The following is a 17,967-nucleotide window of genomic DNA, read 5'->3' on the forward strand; positions in this document are numbered from 1 at the left end:
TGGCTAGGGGTGCTTACAACACAGCAGATAGTAGCAGGGATATCAGAGTATAAGGGCTCTAGTGGGGGAAGGGAGGCTATGGGGGGTGCTATCTGGGATGTGGGTGTATCGTCAAATGAGATGGTTTAGGATGTTCTGTGTGATATACACAAACACACAAAAAAAAATCAACAAATTTTTAAAAATGTATTCTATTTGAGGAGGAAGCACGGGAATTTATGTCATGCTAATTAGTTGAGGTGATAAACATTACCACTGAAATCTGCCCGATGACTTTATAGACATACACAGGCACCAAGGATCCAAGTGCAACCGATTATGACTAGTAATAATCAGATACATGCAGATTAGAGATGCAAGTGCCAACATCTCAGTGTTAGTAGCAAAAACAATGAGTCTGTCTGCAAGGAACAATATATTCTAAAACGAAATGGAGATCTTTTTTAAAGGTTAAAATCTCATCCAATTGTATGTCTTACAGGGCTTATACTGAATTCAATAATATATAACTATATTAATTCAACTGTGAACCTAGAAACTTGCACCCACTTGTGAAAGAGATGTATTGTTGCTCTGGAGTATGTTACTGAATATGTTAAAGCTGCAGTGAAAAGCTTCTGATCATGTAGTTATTAAAAAATTTAAAAAGTATAATGATTAAAAAAATAATAAAGCATAAAAAAAAGATACATTCAAGTTGTGTGTATCAACACTTGGGCCCATTTATTTTTACCTGATGATTTTATATCCATGCTCAAATACCAAGGAGCTCAGAATGTAACCAACTGTGACTAGTAATAATCTGATATATAGAGATTAGAAACACATGTGCAAACATCTTAACGTCAATTGCATTAAAATTGCATGAAACTCTGTATTTTATTAATGAAACGGAGTTCTTTTTTAAAGGTTAAAACCTCATTTAATTTTATGTCTTATAATGTTAATACTGAGTAAAATATTGTATAACTGTAATAATTCAACTGTAAACCTAAAAATGTACAGCCAATTTTGTAAGAGAGGCAGCGTAGCTCAGAAAATTGTTATTGACTATGTCAATGCTGATGTAATGAAATGCTTCTTCTAAGTATGTGGTTATTAAATAAATAATTTTTAAAAATTTCAGCCAATTTTGAAAGAGATGCATCTTAGTTCTGGAAATTGTTACTGAATATATCAATGCTATAGTAATGAAATGCTTCTTCTAAGTATGTGGTTATTAAATAATTAGCAAAAAAGTAAAATAAATCTCTTTAAAAAAAACCATTACATTCCTTAATATATATATTTCAAACTTACTAAAACTGGTCCGCTAAAGCCATTACTGGTCCGTTAACTGACAAAAATAAGCCTCTCAATAACAAACAGACCAAGATCCAGGTATTTGGAGGTATATAGAGCATGATGTATCAATCACTTCACCACTCAAAAACACAAGTCTCTTACATTCTAGCAATTCTAGTGTGTTGAGGTACACTGTAAAATTCCATTCTAAATGTGAAATATCCATGAAAAAATTAAAGTATACTTTAGCCACAAAAATGAAAAGTTATGATTTAATATTAACAGAAAAAAGATCTGAAACTACTTCTAGTCAATCTCACCTACTAAAATAATATATAAAAACAGAGAAAATATGTTCTGAGCAACAGAAACTATTTCTATTATTTTTTTAACTTTCCAGTATCCCTATAATGAATTTTTATAGTAATAACACAAAAGCTGTCACCTAAAAAGTATGGTCTTTTGCCAGGCCTGGTGGCGCATGCTTGTAATCCTGGCTACTGAGGAGGCCTAGGCAGGTTGTTCAGATTACAAAATTCAAGGCCTGTCTGGATACAGCATAAGGCAAAGATAGACCAGCCTAGGCAACTTAGTCTGAATATTTTTTTAATGTAAAATGTGCTGGGATCATAGGCATGTGCCACAATGCTCAGTTAAAGTGTACTTTTTTTTGGTCTTTTTGAGACAGGGTCTCCCCGTAGCCCCAGCTGGCCTGGTACTCACTATGTAGACCAGGCTGGCCTTGAACTTAAAGTGTACTTTTTAAAAGCCTAAGAAAACAGATAACCATTATTATTACTGTATTTTTCTAGCTAATAAGTGAGATATAAAGCCTGTCAATCATTTATATGTGATCTGTGAAAGTTCCAGAAACGTCAGTGTTTTTCTTTTTAAGGAAAAATGGAAGCACAGGTTCTAAAAAGTAAAAACAGGGCTGGGGAGCCAAGGATATAACTCAGTGGTAGAGCGCTTCCTTAGTACAAAATACATAAATACTTCTTAAATTGAAAATTTTAAATTATATATTGTGGGTGTGGAGAGATGACTTGGTGGTTAAGAGCACTAACTGCTCTTGTAGAGTATCTGGGTTCGATTCCCAGAACCTACATGGCAGCTAACAACTGTCTGTAACTTCAGTTTCAGGGGAATCTAATGCCCTCTTCTGACCTTCACAGGCACTGCATGACAGGGGTACACTTACATGCAGGCAATACACTCATACACATAAAATTAAATAAATAAACAAATAAAAAATATATATTAGGATTTCTAATATATTTTTAAATGGCTACTGAGAACAAAAGAGACTTTGGAACTATAACCAGATAAAATCTATGAATTTTATTTGGATACTAATTCTAACAAATTAATCATTAAAAGATAATTTTAAGACAAGTGTGGAATTTCAAATGTGGATAGAGAACTGCACAATAACATGTTATGGTTAATATGCTAGGTGTGCCTTTGAGATATAGAATTAGGAAGATCAAGCGTTCAGGGACAATCTTGGTGACATGAGACCCTATCTCAAAATACACTAAATATGACAATAAAGTGATACATGTTTCTAAAAAGGGTTTATTGGGGCTGGATCAGCAGTTAAGAGCACTGGCTGTTCTATGGTCTAGTAGAGGACCCAGGTTCAGTTCCTTGCTCCCACATGGCAGCTAATAGTAATTCCAATTGCAGGCGATTCAATGCCCTCTTCTGGGCCCCACAGGATTTTTTTTTTTTTTTTTTTTTTTTGGCATGCAGGGTGCAACTAACATACAGGCAGGTAAAACACCCATAGACATAAAATAAAAATAAATAAATCCAAAAAAAATTTTAAAGGGTTTATCTTGAAAATACGCAGAACTGTTTAGAGTTAAAATAGCAATCATAGTGTAGAGAACTCTTAAAAAACTACAAATGAACCTACCATTTGATCCAGTTATACCGCTCCTTGGCATATACCCAAAGAACTCATCCTATTGCAGAGACACTTGGACATCTATGTTTGCTGCTACTCTTTTCACAATAGCTAAGAGACAGAAGCAAGTTAAGTGTCCCTCAACTGACAAATGGATAATGAAAATGTGGTTCATTTATATGATGGAGTTTTATTCAGCAATAAAGATGAAATGAAATTTGCAGGTAATGAATGGAACTAGCAACGCTAAGTGAAGTAACACAGATTCAGAAAAAAAAAAAAAAAAAAAAGACGAAGTATGTTCTCCCTCATGGGTGGATCCTAGCACCAAATCATCGTATGTATCCAGACATAACTACAGGAACCAGGTAATGAAAAGGAACCAGGGAGGTAAAGGAAAACAAAGAACCTAAAAGAGGAGAACAGCAGGAAACAGACATTAATAAGGGAGATATGGATAAAAATGGGGTGTTTTTAAGGGGAGGGGAGAGGGAGGGTTATACAAGGAGCCTTGGGGATAAAGGGAAAGAAGAAGCTCAAGAGAGGCAGGACCATAGGAGAAGGATATTATTAAGGGAGAAATGAGAATAAATGGGGGCACTTTAAATGGGGAAACCACCGTGGAAGGGTTAGACAGTGGGAGAGATAAATAATGCCGAGCTAGTTTAAAAAAACCAGAGGGAACCACATTAGTTGAACAACCTACTGACAAATTATACATACAACTAGCTCAAGGAATATAATACATGTCTAGGCAAGGTTTATCTGAGAACGATAGGTCTTTGCCCAAGCTTTATCTACATAGCACATGGTAATTAAAAGTACCAGACTGGTGGAACTAACCTTCTTGGATGTCTAACAGACATACTTTGAGGCCTATACTAATTTGCTCAGAGGGACATAAAGGATAGTTTTTTTCCTTGCCCTCCTAGGTCAACTAAGCTCCAGGGGACTATGAGCATCTCTCAAAATGTCCTGTAACTGCGGTGAGTCACCTGTCCTCTTGATCAAGGAGTCCATGGAGACCCCACCAAATGGACTTGAACCAGTGTCCAGTCTACAAAGAGGAGGGTCAACTCAGAGGAATCATTTCCTCCATGCTTCCAAGCAAAGCCAGCCACAGTCAAGCAGCACCTTTGACTTATCTTCACATAGATGGAACTGGTAAAAGAAAGGAGCCAGGGGCTTTCCCAAGCCCATGTGACCCCTGAGGAACAGATCCTCAAACGACCTTAAGAGTAAATAAATTGGTTTATCTGGGCCAACTGTATGGTCTAAAACACCCAAAAGGAAAGTATAACCAAAGATTAAAGGGATCAATATAATTCTTTAAGAGTCAATTTGTATAGCTAAAAGCTACATAACAAGAAACAATGCCAGACAGGGAGATACCTTCCTTTGAGTTGTTGGCCAGGGTGGCCCAAGAGACTCCCAAACAGTAATTTGGCATAGAACGGGGAAAATGAACAGCAGACCCCAATCTTATCTAAAGATATATTGGCAACTGACTGCTACTAGATGAGGAGGAGCTGATCTTCCTAAAACAAGGAACTCTAGATAGGCTGACATGATGATAGGATGGACAAGTACTGGAGAACGGCTGGGGGCATTGACAACACAGTGGACAGTAACAGGGATCACAGAATTAATGGGCTCCAGTGGGGGGGGAGTCTATGGGAGGGTGCCATTTGGGATGTCGGTATATAGATGAATAAGATTGTATCTTTCATTTTAAGTAAAATTGGTAAAAAATTTAAAGTTAAGGAGCTAGGGAGATGGGTAATTTGATAAAGTACTTACCTCAAAAGCATTAAAACATGAGTTTGGATCACTCAGAACCCATATAAAAAGCCTGATGAGATGGACAGCATTTGTAACCCCAGCAATTATGAGATGGGAAAGTGGAACAAGTGGATCTGTGGAGGCTAGTCACTTAGCCTTGCCTACTTACTAAAGTTCTAGGTAAATGAGAGACCCTGTCTCCAACAAAAGTCAAAAGGTACCTAAAGACCAATACTCAAAGATGTTCTTTGACCTCTACAAGCATGCCCAATCACATGTGTACCCCCCAAAAATATTTTCTTCTAAAATGAAATAATATTTTCATTAAAATTTTGCTGTATACCCTCCAAATATTTTTCTAAGAAATCATTATACAATAAACTGCTACATTTGGATTATTCTACTTAATAATCCAAAATAAATCTGTTCCTATATAAGTGCATATTTTATACATACGTAATTTACATTCAGTAAATTCTTTCATATAAAATTGGGTTTTACACTTATGTTGTTAGAGGTAAAAAGGAAAAGAAAGTGTTTTACTCCTACTAGCATAATTTCAAAATACAGCAGGTGTGTTTTATATCCATATTGACATCATACATCTAGCTAATATGATAATTAGCATCATCCATAGAATCCAAACTTATATTGAAAACATTAACTTGGAATATATTGTTGGCAAACAATGTTTTTCATAACTGAGCACTGACTAGTGAAAACTAATCACATGTGATGAGTTTGACAATGTAGCTTCAGCTTTTCAATTATGACACCTAATTAGAAGGAACAGTTGCATTTCATGTGAGATAATTACCATTTATGGAAATAAATAGTATGGCAATGATTCATTGGAATTTAATTTCATACCCCATTCTGGGACTCATTAAAGCAAAAACAAACAACAAAAATCTAGACTTCATTTCAAGCAGAAATTTACTTTCTCAGAGATAATAATCCGAGGATCTATTTACAACATTTTATCTTCATGTTGTAATATGAGGTCTACAAACTTTAAACTACCTCTATGGCAGAATATAATGCTTCATTTAAAATATTTTTATTTATTATTAAATAAAAAATTATTAAAATATTTTTTATTTGTTTTTTATTTTATGTGTAAGTGCTTTGCCTGAACGTAAGTGCACCTATGTCATGCAATACCCACAGAGAACAGAAGAAGGCGATTGATCCCCTGAAACTGCAGTTGCATATGGTTTTTACCACCATGTGTGTGCTGGAAACTGACCCTAGGTCCTCTTCAAGAGCAGCTAGTGCTCTTAACTGCTGAGCCATAATGCTTCATTTATTTGAAGACTTATATAGTTGTTCAGTACTTAGTGACTTATCTCAGACTCTGGTGCTAGGATTAATAAAACTAAAACAAACAAAAAATCAAACTATAACCATTTTTGGTAGATACTGCCTTTAAATAATAAATGAGGGTTAGAAATCAATGAATAACAAGTGTACAAACAAATTCTCCAGAAAATAATTAACCAGTGAGTTTAAAGACATTAAGAGAAGAGTTTATTAGGATATTACAAAATGACCCTAAATGCTTAAAAAATATGTATCAAAAAGTAAGTTCTATGCAGCCCAAAAAGTTAATTCACAGACTAGACTGATAAACTTTAAAAATTGAAATTTCTTCCATAACTTGCACAAATTATGATACAATGTGATGTAAAACTAGAGGAAGGTATGCTTTGTTAGAATGAAAACATTTTACTTAAAAGGTTACTTATACATGGTTAACTACAGAAAATACAGCTGAAATCACAAAGGACCTCCACAGATAACAAGAATGTAAAAACAGTAACAAAATAAAATAGCATTTGTTATCTGATCTTCATAACCACCAAGAAATGGACGGTTCCCATATGTTTTTCCCTTTAGTACTAGTAATCGGTACTAGCTTCATACATGCTAGGCAAGTATTCTACAAATGAGCAACATCCCTAGCCCTTCAAATATATCTATATGTATATATTAAGATACAGTCTAGCTATGTAGCCCAAGTTAGCTTTGAATTTGAAATGCTCCTGCCTTAGCTGCCCAAGTGATAGGGTAACAGGTATGCATCACCATGAAAATTTGACTATTCTTTTCCTGCAATATACAAAATTATTTAGGATTAGAATCCTACCAATTGGCCAAGTTGACAATGAACTAAGGACTAATTCCACGGTGATGTTCTTTTTTGTCTGTTTTTAAAAAATTATGTGCAGGGGTTGAGAGAAGGCAGGCATGTGCACATGTGAGTACAGGTCCCCATGCATCCAGAAGAGGGTGTTAGATTCTCTAGAGTTGGAGTTATAGAAGGCTGTGAGCCTCCAGGTATAGGTGCTAGGAACTGAACTTGAATCATCTGCAAGAGCACTGTGCATTCTTAACCACTGAGCAATCTCTCCAGCCCATCTGTGACAGGGTCTCACTATATAGCTTAGGCTGGCCTCAAACCAGCAGCAATTCTCTTGACTCAACCTCACATATACTAAGATTACAGAAATGAACTAGTAAGCATTTCACACATGTGATGTGCTTATAATATGCAGGCACTCATACACATAAAATAAGAATAATAAATATTTTTAAAAGACTTAGTTTATATTCCCTAGTATAATTTAAAAATGGGATGGCTACTTAATATGATTTTTACCACAGTATAATTTTTTCTTTTTTCTGTATTAAAAGTTCTTAATGAACCATGTGATTACTAACATAAAAATTTCCAAATACAAAATTACTTTTATTCCTATATGGGAATTAAAAGCAAAGAATTAAAATTATAATTTACTTGAAAGAAAATTAGATGATGCATAAAGAAATGAGTTTCTACTAATATCCCTGGCTAACTGCATCTTGAAGAAAATTTTAAACAGAAAATAAACAAAGTAAGCAAAATAAGACAAGTTTCTCAGAGAAGGTTCAGATTCATATAATATATTTTTACTGATACAACATATAAAATATTGCTAATGATTATATGCTATTACATACATTCACAAAAAAAACTAATGTATAAATACTAAGATGCAAAACAAGAGATTAAAATTTAAGGTGAATTTTATGGTGAAATGTGCCAATCTTTTGTGCCCCAACTGTATCTAGGGTCAGCAAGAACAGCATGGAGCTACAGAATACAAATGGAACAAAATGGAAATCATAATAGTAAGGCAATACTTCTATAGTAAATATTATCACTAGTATGCTTTTTAGAAAGGAAAATTCCTAGAAGTTGTACTTCCTCATTGCAAGGTTTTATAATTACCTTAATTCCATAAGTTTAAAGATGTATAAAATTGTATCCATTGTACTATAGCAGTCCTTAATGTAGAAGAAAAAATAGCTATAATAGGTAAAGAGCAACAAAACATAAGTCAATTTGAGAAGCTAGAATACCTAAGTAATACCTACCTTCTTGAACTGCCATTAGCCAGACATTTGTGGCTACAGGATTTAGAAGGGAGGGGTGATGAAGTTGGAGACAAGTTGAGAGGGGCTATCAAACTGTTGATGATTTCAGTCAATTGTGCACTCTACAAAGAAACAGTCAACCCTTTAGTACTGTTAAGCATCATTAACATTTGAGTTATTTCTCCACCTGCAGTTTGCATAAGTCTATAGTACCTATAGTACCTTCTCATGAAACACAGTGATGCTTACATTTTTAAAATGTTTTAACCTACAGAGATTTATACAACATTAGTTTTTCATTTGTTGCAAACACTTTATTTTTTAAAAATGCACATTTTCCCATATTCTTTATTATTGCAATTAGTTTAGTCATGCAATTAAATTTATTGAATATCTAATATTTTTCCAGTCTGAAATATTGACGGCTCTTCTCATTGTTCTACCTTCAAACTCATAATCTCAAAATTTTAGGCAATTGGTTATCATATGCATGAAAAACGGGTCCCAAAGTATATTATTACGTTGTGTTTAGGCATGTTCATTCAATTCAAAATTTCTTCAAGGCTTTTTTCATGAAGGGATGATGAACTCTGTTAAAGGCCTCTTTGATATAATTTGAGGTAATGAAATTTCTGTGCCTGAGACTACTTATGTGCTATACATTTATTTATTTTCATATATTAAACCATCCTTGCATCCCTAAAAGGAGTCAACATGGTATATGATTTTTTTTTTAATTTGTCCCTAGTGATCTACTTTCTCCAAAAAGACCCAGCCTTCTGACATCTAACGAATTATGAGTCCTTCAATGTATTAATCTGGTCAGAAAATTCATACCAATTACCTCTCAATTACTGATCTATGAGTTAGAGTCTGACACTGAACACAAGACTTCTGAAGAAATATTTCATGTCCAAACACTGTCAAATAGTTTTTTTCTTGTTGCTGTGGTTGGTGGTGGTCTTTTCTTTGAGACAGGGTCTCCCTGTAGCCCCAGCTGGCATAGAACTCACTATGTAGACCAGGCTGGCCTTGAACTCACAAAGGTTTGCCTGCCTTTGCCTCCCAAGTGCTAAGATTAAAGGTATGCACCACCACACCTCGCAAAAAAACCAAAAACCTTTGAAGTTATTTCACATATGAAGACACTGTACTCTATATTTACCTGTTTTTCTATGTTTCGAAGAAGTAGTGTAGGGCTGCTTGGTGACATCTCAAAATCTTGTTCTGGTAAAGGTTCTTGACTCCTTTGGGGAATCTGAGGATTCCCTGAAGTGTTTAATGAAATTGCTTGGTTTGAAAATTGAATTTGTCTTTGCAAAATGTCTTTCTGGGAATGACATTCTTCTAGGGTCACATTCCCCTAGAAAAGCAAGAATAAAAGTGATTAAAACCTACTATACTGTGAGAATCATACAACTGAAAATAAGGTTTGTTTATCTAAAAATCTGGGGTAAGATGGGGGACTAGTAACTACCTCCATCTGACCTGGTAAAAGAGAAATGTCAAAAAATAGCATCTACCAGAGGAGAGAGAGGGAAGAAGAGCTTTGGACATCCATTAAAGGAATGATAGAAAATACAAAGAGATGAAAAGACAGTGGACCAAAGAAAGAAAGATAAGGCAAACACACTTTGCAAGGGAAACAGGAGGAAGAGGCCTCATTAAAAGTAGTAGATGGGATTGAGTGGCCAAGAGTAGGTAAATCATTAAAAATATTCCCAAATAAAACTGGAAGAGATATCCAAGCCCACAGTGGCACAAACTGTAACACAGAAACACAAGAAACCTGAACAATCAATGCAACAACTCTAAAAAATAATAACTATTAAATTCAAGAAGACTAAAATGGGGGGATGGAGAGATGGTTTAGTGGTTAAAAGCACTGGCTGCTTATGCAGAGAACCCAGGTTTGGTTTCATCTACATGGTGGCTAGCAATCATCCATAACTACAGTTCCAGGGATCTGAAGCCCTCTTCCGACCTCTGTGGGCATTGCACAACACAGGTGCAATTACATACATTCAGGCAATACTCTCATACATATAAAATGATTTTTTTTTAATTTTTTGAAAGAATACAAAAATGGATAAAATGCCAGGTAAAGCCATAAAAGTTTATAATCAGAAATGATCAATGAATTCAAAGTCAATAATATACAAATGAATGAAGTAAGTAAATCAATCCAGGACCGAGAGGGAAAAAAAAAAATAGAGAAAAAAAATGAAACCATGAAAAACAAATTCAACAAGAAAATTGAGATTTTCAGAAAAAATAGAAATGATGGAAATAATAAAAAAAACCTCAATGATAAACAAAAACCGCAGGGGACAGACTCACTAGTAGATTTGACTAAGAAGAAGGGGAAAAATCAGGGAAAGAGGACAAGGTTGACAATACACTGCACCTAAACATCAGTAAGAAAAAGAATTAAATGAGCATGAGCACAATGTCCAGGAACTCCTGGATATTATCAGGAGACCAAACCTATGAATCAAAATGGTAGAAGGAGCCAAGATAAAAACTAAAGGCATAGACAATCTATTTAATGAAATTGTAGCAGAAAAGAAATGGACATTCAAACACACAAGCACTGAATACTCCAAAGAGAAATGATGATGCATGATCTGCCCCACAATATAGTAAAGACTTCAAAATTATAAGGCAAAGAAACAATATCAAAAACTGTACAAGGAAGACACCAAATCACCTACAAAGGCAAATACAATGGAATAACATCAAATCTCTCATTAGCAACCTAAAATCTAGGAAGGCATAGAACATCATAGTCCAACCCCTAAAAGTAAATTAACACCTGTCAAGACTCTCTCTATATATACAATGCTATATGTGTCACTTATTTTTAATTGACAGACTTTTCAAGACAAGAACAAATTAAAACTGTAACCACCACTATGCTAGAAATGTAGAAGATATTTAAAAGAGTACAGAGAGAAGAGTCACAATCATGAGAGAAGAGAAAGAATGAAACTCATAAGAGAAATAGATGTTTTTAAAAAAGAGCTAGAAAAGAAACAGCCATGTCCAAACAATAAGCTACTAAACCCCTATTTAGGAGAAAATGATAATAATCCAACCAATTCAGAAAAAGCAACCAAAAAATTATAGGGAAATAGGAGACTTCTCTAATAATAACCTTAGATGTGAATGACCTCAAATCAGCAATAAAAATATTCAGCCTGGTAGGCTGAATTGAAAAAAAAAAATCTAATTATCTTTTCTTTCTTAAAAAAAAATCTCATGGACAAAGATATTCATTGACTGGGAATTAAAGGACAGAAGTTAACTTATTAAGCAGACAGAAGTTGAAATAAGCTGGTATCTATCTTGACAACTGAAAAAGAGGACTTCAAACCAGAATTAGAGTTGATTATTTAAAAAGTCACTACATTCTAAAGGGAACAATTCATCAAGACAATATAATAATTTTAAAAAATACCCCCACACACATACACACTACACACATACACCCAATTGGATAGCTTCTAATTTCACAAAACAAATACTAATGGGCATAAAAGTCTGTACTTTCACTGATAATAGAGAATACTCCACTTTCATCTTTAGTTATGTCATCCAAACTAAAAATCAACACAGAAAATAGTTAATCTGAATCTACTATCAAAAGGATTTAACAGATATATACAGAATATTCCATCCAACAGATAGAACATAGACATTCTTCTCAGTGGTACATGGAAACGTCTCTAAAATAGATCACATTCTAGTCACAAAGCAAGTATTGTTAAATAGTTTAAAAATCAAAATAATTTCTTATATCACATAAGTGTAATAAAACTAGAAATTAATACCAAAAGAAACTATGTAAGTACAATGAGACTGAAAAACACACATTCAAATTAATAACAGGTCACAAGAAATAAAGAAGAGGGTTGGCCAGATAGCTCAGTAGGTAAAGAGGCTTGCTCACAAACATAAGAATCGGAGTTTCATTCCAGGGATTCACAATGGAAGGAACTGAGTCTGGCAAGTTGTCCTCTGATCTCCACACTCATGTGGTGGCAGAAACTCTCCCATCTCCACCAAAAAGATAAATTAAAAATTTTAATAAAAGAAATTTAAAAATTCCTTGAACCAAATAAAAATGAAAGCACAACTTACCAGAACCGTTGTGAATTGATAGAGCAATTCAAAAAGGAAATTTTTATAGTGGCAAAGTACTTAAAGAATCAGATTGATCACAAAAAAATAATGATCCCCTCAATGCCTTAGAAAAACAAGAACTGAACAAACTCAAGAGCACTAGATGGCAAGAAATAAAGATCAAAAGCAAAATTTAATGAAATGAAGACTTAAAAGAATTACACACTCTGCTTCCCTGGGCCTGCACAACCCGCAGGCCACTCTCCGATCCGAAGGCCTCTCTCTCTGGGGTAAGTCCATCTTGCCCTCCCTGCCTTGATTCCCCTAGCCTCACTCACCCACCCAATTCCCCTGCAGGTCTCTCCTCCTAGCCTGTGTGCTGTCCCATTCCTTGACTTGGGGCCCCAGACACCTGGGGAACCACCAGTGCTTCCTGATCCTTTGCATGCAGACCAACTCAGTTACTTCTCCAGTCCACAGGTGCATTCTGGGCCTGGCCCCGCCCTCACCTCCCTCTGCCTCCCTGGGTCTGCACCACCCTCCAGCCTCTTTCCTGGACACCAGGACTGAACATTCCTCTTCCTGATGCTTTGCTCCAGGCCAACCCAGCTCCACAATGCAGTTCGCAGGAGCCCTTGGGGCCGCCTCCGCCCCCATCTGCCTTTGCAGCTCTAGGTGGGATGGCCAACAGCTGCCCTAGACCAGAATCTATCCTGGGTCAGGATCCCAGGCCAGTCCGACCCCCCAAATTTCTGAGGCCAAAATCTTTCCTGGAGGTATCCAGACCTTAGGAGAAAGCCTAAGGGCATCTGATCCTCATCTGACTTGGGCCTCTGTGGGAAATTGTGGGGTAAGATAAAAGCAATCTGGCCATTCCCATATAAAATCAAAAGAAAGAACTGGGAGCTTACAGGAACAAGCTTTTCATGCCTAAAAAGTAAACCACAAAGACACATAAAGTTCATAAAAAGAAGGAGACCTAAACCTGAAGGCTTGCGTCTCACACAAGAATCAGAAACTACAAAAGAAATGCACATGTCAAAATCACAAAGAAAAAATAATAACATGAAAAAACAACATATCCCTACCAAATACCAATAGTCCTCTAGAGGAGTACAATGATCAATAGTCCTTTAGGGGAGTACAATGAGAAACCCCGAGAGATAATGCAGGACATGGAACTCAAAAGAATAATTACAAACATGATAAAAGAATTCAGTAAATTTAAAGAACACACAAAGAAATCAAAGAACTGAAGGAAGATAGGGATAAACTTCTCAATGAATTCAGACAAGAGTTAGAAATACTGAAAAATACTCAGGCTGAAATGAAGAAGGAAGTGAAATACTCAGTAATCCAATTAAAAACAACAGGAGAAAGCCTATCCAATAGGATGAAGGAAATGGAAAACAGAGTATCAAGACTGAAAGATAAAATGGACAAACTAGATCACTCAAGCAAAGATTATGAAAAATTTAGAAAACACAAAAAGGGAGTATGCAAGAATTGTGTGACACTATAAAAAAAAAAAAAACCAAACTTATGAATCATAGGCATACAGGAAGATACAGAATCTCAAGATAATGGTGTGGAACAGATCTTCAACAGAATTGCAGAAGAAAATTTCTCCAAATTAAAAAAAGACATGCCCATACAAATACAGGAAGCATATAGAACACCAAATAGACAGGACCAGAAAAGAAACTATTCATGGCACATCATAGTAAAAACACTAAATATACAGAACAAAGAGAGAATACTGAAAGCTGCAAAAGAGAAACAAGTCACATATGGACCAAAGTATTCCCAGTTTTAAATGACCACAGATGCCAACCCAGATTACTATACCCAGCCAAAATGTCTATTATAGTTGAAGGGAAAAGAAAAATCTTCCATGACATAAATAGGCTGAAGGAATTCATGTCCACAAAACCAGCCCTTCAGAGAGTTCTGGAAGCAATACAAAGAGCTGAAGGAAGGAACAACTATACCCAAGGGATTTCAGAAAGAAATCCAATGAAGGTATAACTGTGGAAAAGTAGAGCTACATCAAGAATGTAAACAGAAATAAAAATGACAGCATTCAATACCCATCTTTCACTAATAACTTTAAATATTAACAGACAGAACTCCACAGTCAAAAGACACAGACTAGGGGAATGGATTAAGAAACAAAACCCATCTTTTCATTGTCTGGAAAAAACTCATCTCACTTTCAAGGACAGACAATATCTTAAAGTGAAAGGATGGAAAAAAATATACTAAGAAAACGGTACTAAGAAAATAGCATACATAATCAGAAGAGATAAAGAGGGCTACTTCATTCTGATCAAAGGAATGATAAATCAAGAGGCTATTACAATCATGAACATACACTCACCAAATTCTGGTGCATCCAACTTTTTAAAAACAATACTACAGGACTTTAAGACCCACATTAATCCCACCTCATTAATAGTAGGGGACTTCAATACCTCATTGTCTCCATTAGATAGGTCAACAGGGCAGAGAGTTAACAGAGAGACATCGGAATTAAAAAATACCATATATCAAATGGACTTAAGAGACATCTATCGAGTATTCCACCCAAGCACCAAAGGACATACTTTCTACTCAGCACCCCATGGAACCTTCTCCAAAATCGAACATACACTGGGGCACAAAAAAAAACCTCAACAAATACAAAAAGATTGAAATAATTCAATGCATTCTATCAGACATAATGCAATACAATAAAGCTTATAATCAACACCAGAAGAAGCCCTAATCACCACATGAACACATGGAGATTAAACAACACACTCCTGAATGATGAACAGGCCAAAGAGAAATTAAGAAACAAATAAAAGTATTTCTGGAATTAAGTGAAAAGGACAATACAACACAACAAAATCTCGGGGACATGCGGAAAGCGGTTCTGAGAGTAAGTGTCTAGCTCTAAGTGCCTACATCAAACAATCGGAATAAACACAAATTAAGACTTTATTTGCAACTCAAGACACTTGAAAAGCAATAGCAAACAAAACCCAAACCCGGCAGACAAGAAGAAATAACAATCAGGGCAGAAATTAATGAAATTGAAACAAAGAAAACAGTACAAAGAAGCAACAAATCCAGGACGTGGTTCTTTGAAAAGATAAACAAGATTGACAGACCGCTAGCCCAGTTAACAAAAAGAAAGAAAGAGCACCTCCAAATCAACAAAATCAGAGCTCAAAGGGGAAACATCACAACAGACACCAGAAAGACACAGAACATTAAAGGGAATACTTCAAAAACCTATATGCTACTTAATTTGAAAACCTAAAAGAAATGGATGGATATTTAAAGGCATGGGAACCACCCAAACTAAACCAAGAAGAGATTAACAGCTTAAACAGACCCATATCACAAAAAGAAATTGAAACAGTAATACAAAAACTCCCAACTAAAAAAAAAAATAAGGAATATAAAAATCAAGGTTATATATAGATAGTAAGTTGAACTCTGGTCTAGAATTCCTCTGAAAACTGTTTGCTGTTTGAATCTTAGCTCTCCTTCTATGAAGCCAGCATCACTCTGATACCAAAGCCAGGTAAAGATACAACCAAAAAAGAAAACTATAGACCCATATCCTGAATGAACATAGATGCAAAAATTCTCAACAAGGTACTTGCAAATCTCATACAGACACACATCAAAAAGATCATCCATCATGATCAAGTCAGCTTTATCCCAGACATGCAGGGATGATTCAATATACGTAGGTCAATAAATGTCATAAATCATACAAATGGACTCAAAGACAAGAACCACATGGTCATCTCAATAGATACAGAGAAGTCCTATGAAAAAATTCAACATGCATTTATGATCAAAGTCCTAGAGAGAATTGGACTGGAGGGAACATACCTTAACATAATTAAAGCCATATATAACAAACCCACAGCCAACATCATTCTAAATGGAGAAAAACTGAAAGCATTCCCATTGAAATATGGAACCAGAAAAGGCTGTCCACTATCTCCACTTCTCTTTAACATAGTGCTTGAAACTCTTGCAAGAGCAATAAGGCAAGAGAAGGAAATTAAAGGAGTAATAATTGGAAAAGAAGAGATCAAGCTCCCCTTTTTGCAGACGATATGATATGATATCTAAGAGACGCCAAAAATTCCACCAGAAAACTCCTAGAAATGATTAACACGTCCAGTAAAGTAGCAGGTTACAAAATTAACCTACAAGTCTGTTACGAATGACAAGCAGTCAGAGAAAGAGCACAGGGAAACCCTCCCATTCACAATAGCCACAAAAAAAAATACCTTGGAATAAACCTGACCAAAGACTTTAAAGAGCTCTACAATGAAAATTTTAAATCTTTACAGAAAGAGATTGAGGAAGGCATCAGAAGATGGAAGGACCTACCATGCTCATGGATTGGAAGAAATAATATTGTGAACATAACTATCTTACCAAAAGTCATTTCAACGCAATGTCAATCAAAATCCCCATGACATTTTTTACAGAATTGGGAAAAAAACATCCTAAGATTCGTATGGAAGCACAAAAGACCTCAAATAGCCAAAACAATCCTGAGCACTAACAGCAATGCTGGGGGGATTACTATACCAGATTTTAAGCTGTATTACAGAGCTACAGTCATAAAAACAACACGGTACTGGCACAAAAATAGACCCATAGATCAACGGAACAAAATTGAAGACCAAATATGAGTAAACACAATTTCAGCCATCTGATATTTGACAAAGGGGCCAAGAACATTACCTGGAGGAAAGACAGTATGTTCAGAAAATGGTGGTGGCAAAACTGGATCTCCACCTGTAGAAGAATGCTCTATCTTTCACCATGCACAAAAGTCAATTCCAAATGGATCAAAGACCTCAATGTAAAGCCTGAAACTCTGAAACTGTTAAAAGAAAACATTGGCAAAAAAAACTAAAAGATATAGGTGTAGGAAAGGATTTTCTAAATTGGACATCAATTGCTCAGGAAACAAGGGCAAGAATTAACAAATGAGACCTCATTAAACTAAAAAGCTTCTGTACATCAAAGGAGGCAACCAGGGAAGCAAACAACAGAAAACACACAGAATGGAAGAAAAACTTCACCAGCGATACATCTGATAGAGGTTTAATATCCAGAATATAAAACGAACTCAAAAAAACAGAGAACCAAAACAAGAAGCAACCCAATTAAAAGATGGGCTAAGGAGCTGAACAGAGAGTTCTCAAAAGAAGAAATAAAGATGGCTATGAAGAATCTTAAAAGATGTTCAACATCACTAGTAATTAGGGAAATGCGTATTAAAGCCACTTTAAGAGTTCATCTTACCTCAGTCAGACTGGCTAAGATCAAGAGAAAAAACAAAACAAAACAAAAAACAAAAACCCCTCAAAACAATTGGTGCATTCAAAAACAGCCTCCAAAGAGAATTGGCCATATGGACA

At 35.4% G+C, this 17,967-nt stretch overlaps 1 protein-coding gene across 4 annotated transcripts in view; it reads right to left on the bottom strand.

The window, feature by feature from the left end:
- The window catches only part of Kansl1l (KAT8 regulatory NSL complex subunit 1 like), a 179,143-nt gene that overhangs the window by 95,646 nt on the left and 65,530 nt on the right, over positions 1-17,967 (bottom strand). For all 4 annotated transcript variants that reach the window (XM_029569936.1, XM_017801379.2, XM_017801380.2 and 1 more), the window contains exons 4-5: positions 9,564-9,761; positions 8,399-8,520 (exon numbers count right to left, since the gene is read on the bottom strand). In XM_029569936.1, coding sequence (XP_029425796.1) covers positions 8,399-8,520; positions 9,564-9,761 — 320 coding nt within the window. The remainder of the gene's footprint in view (positions 1-8,398; positions 8,521-9,563; positions 9,762-17,967) is intronic.

The sequence above is a fragment of the Nannospalax galili genome, unplaced genomic scaffold (assembly GCF_000622305.1).
Source record: "Nannospalax galili isolate Female #2095 unplaced genomic scaffold, S.galili_v1.0 scaffold281, whole genome shotgun sequence".
NCBI lineage: Eukaryota > Metazoa > Chordata > Mammalia > Rodentia > Spalacidae > Nannospalax > Nannospalax galili.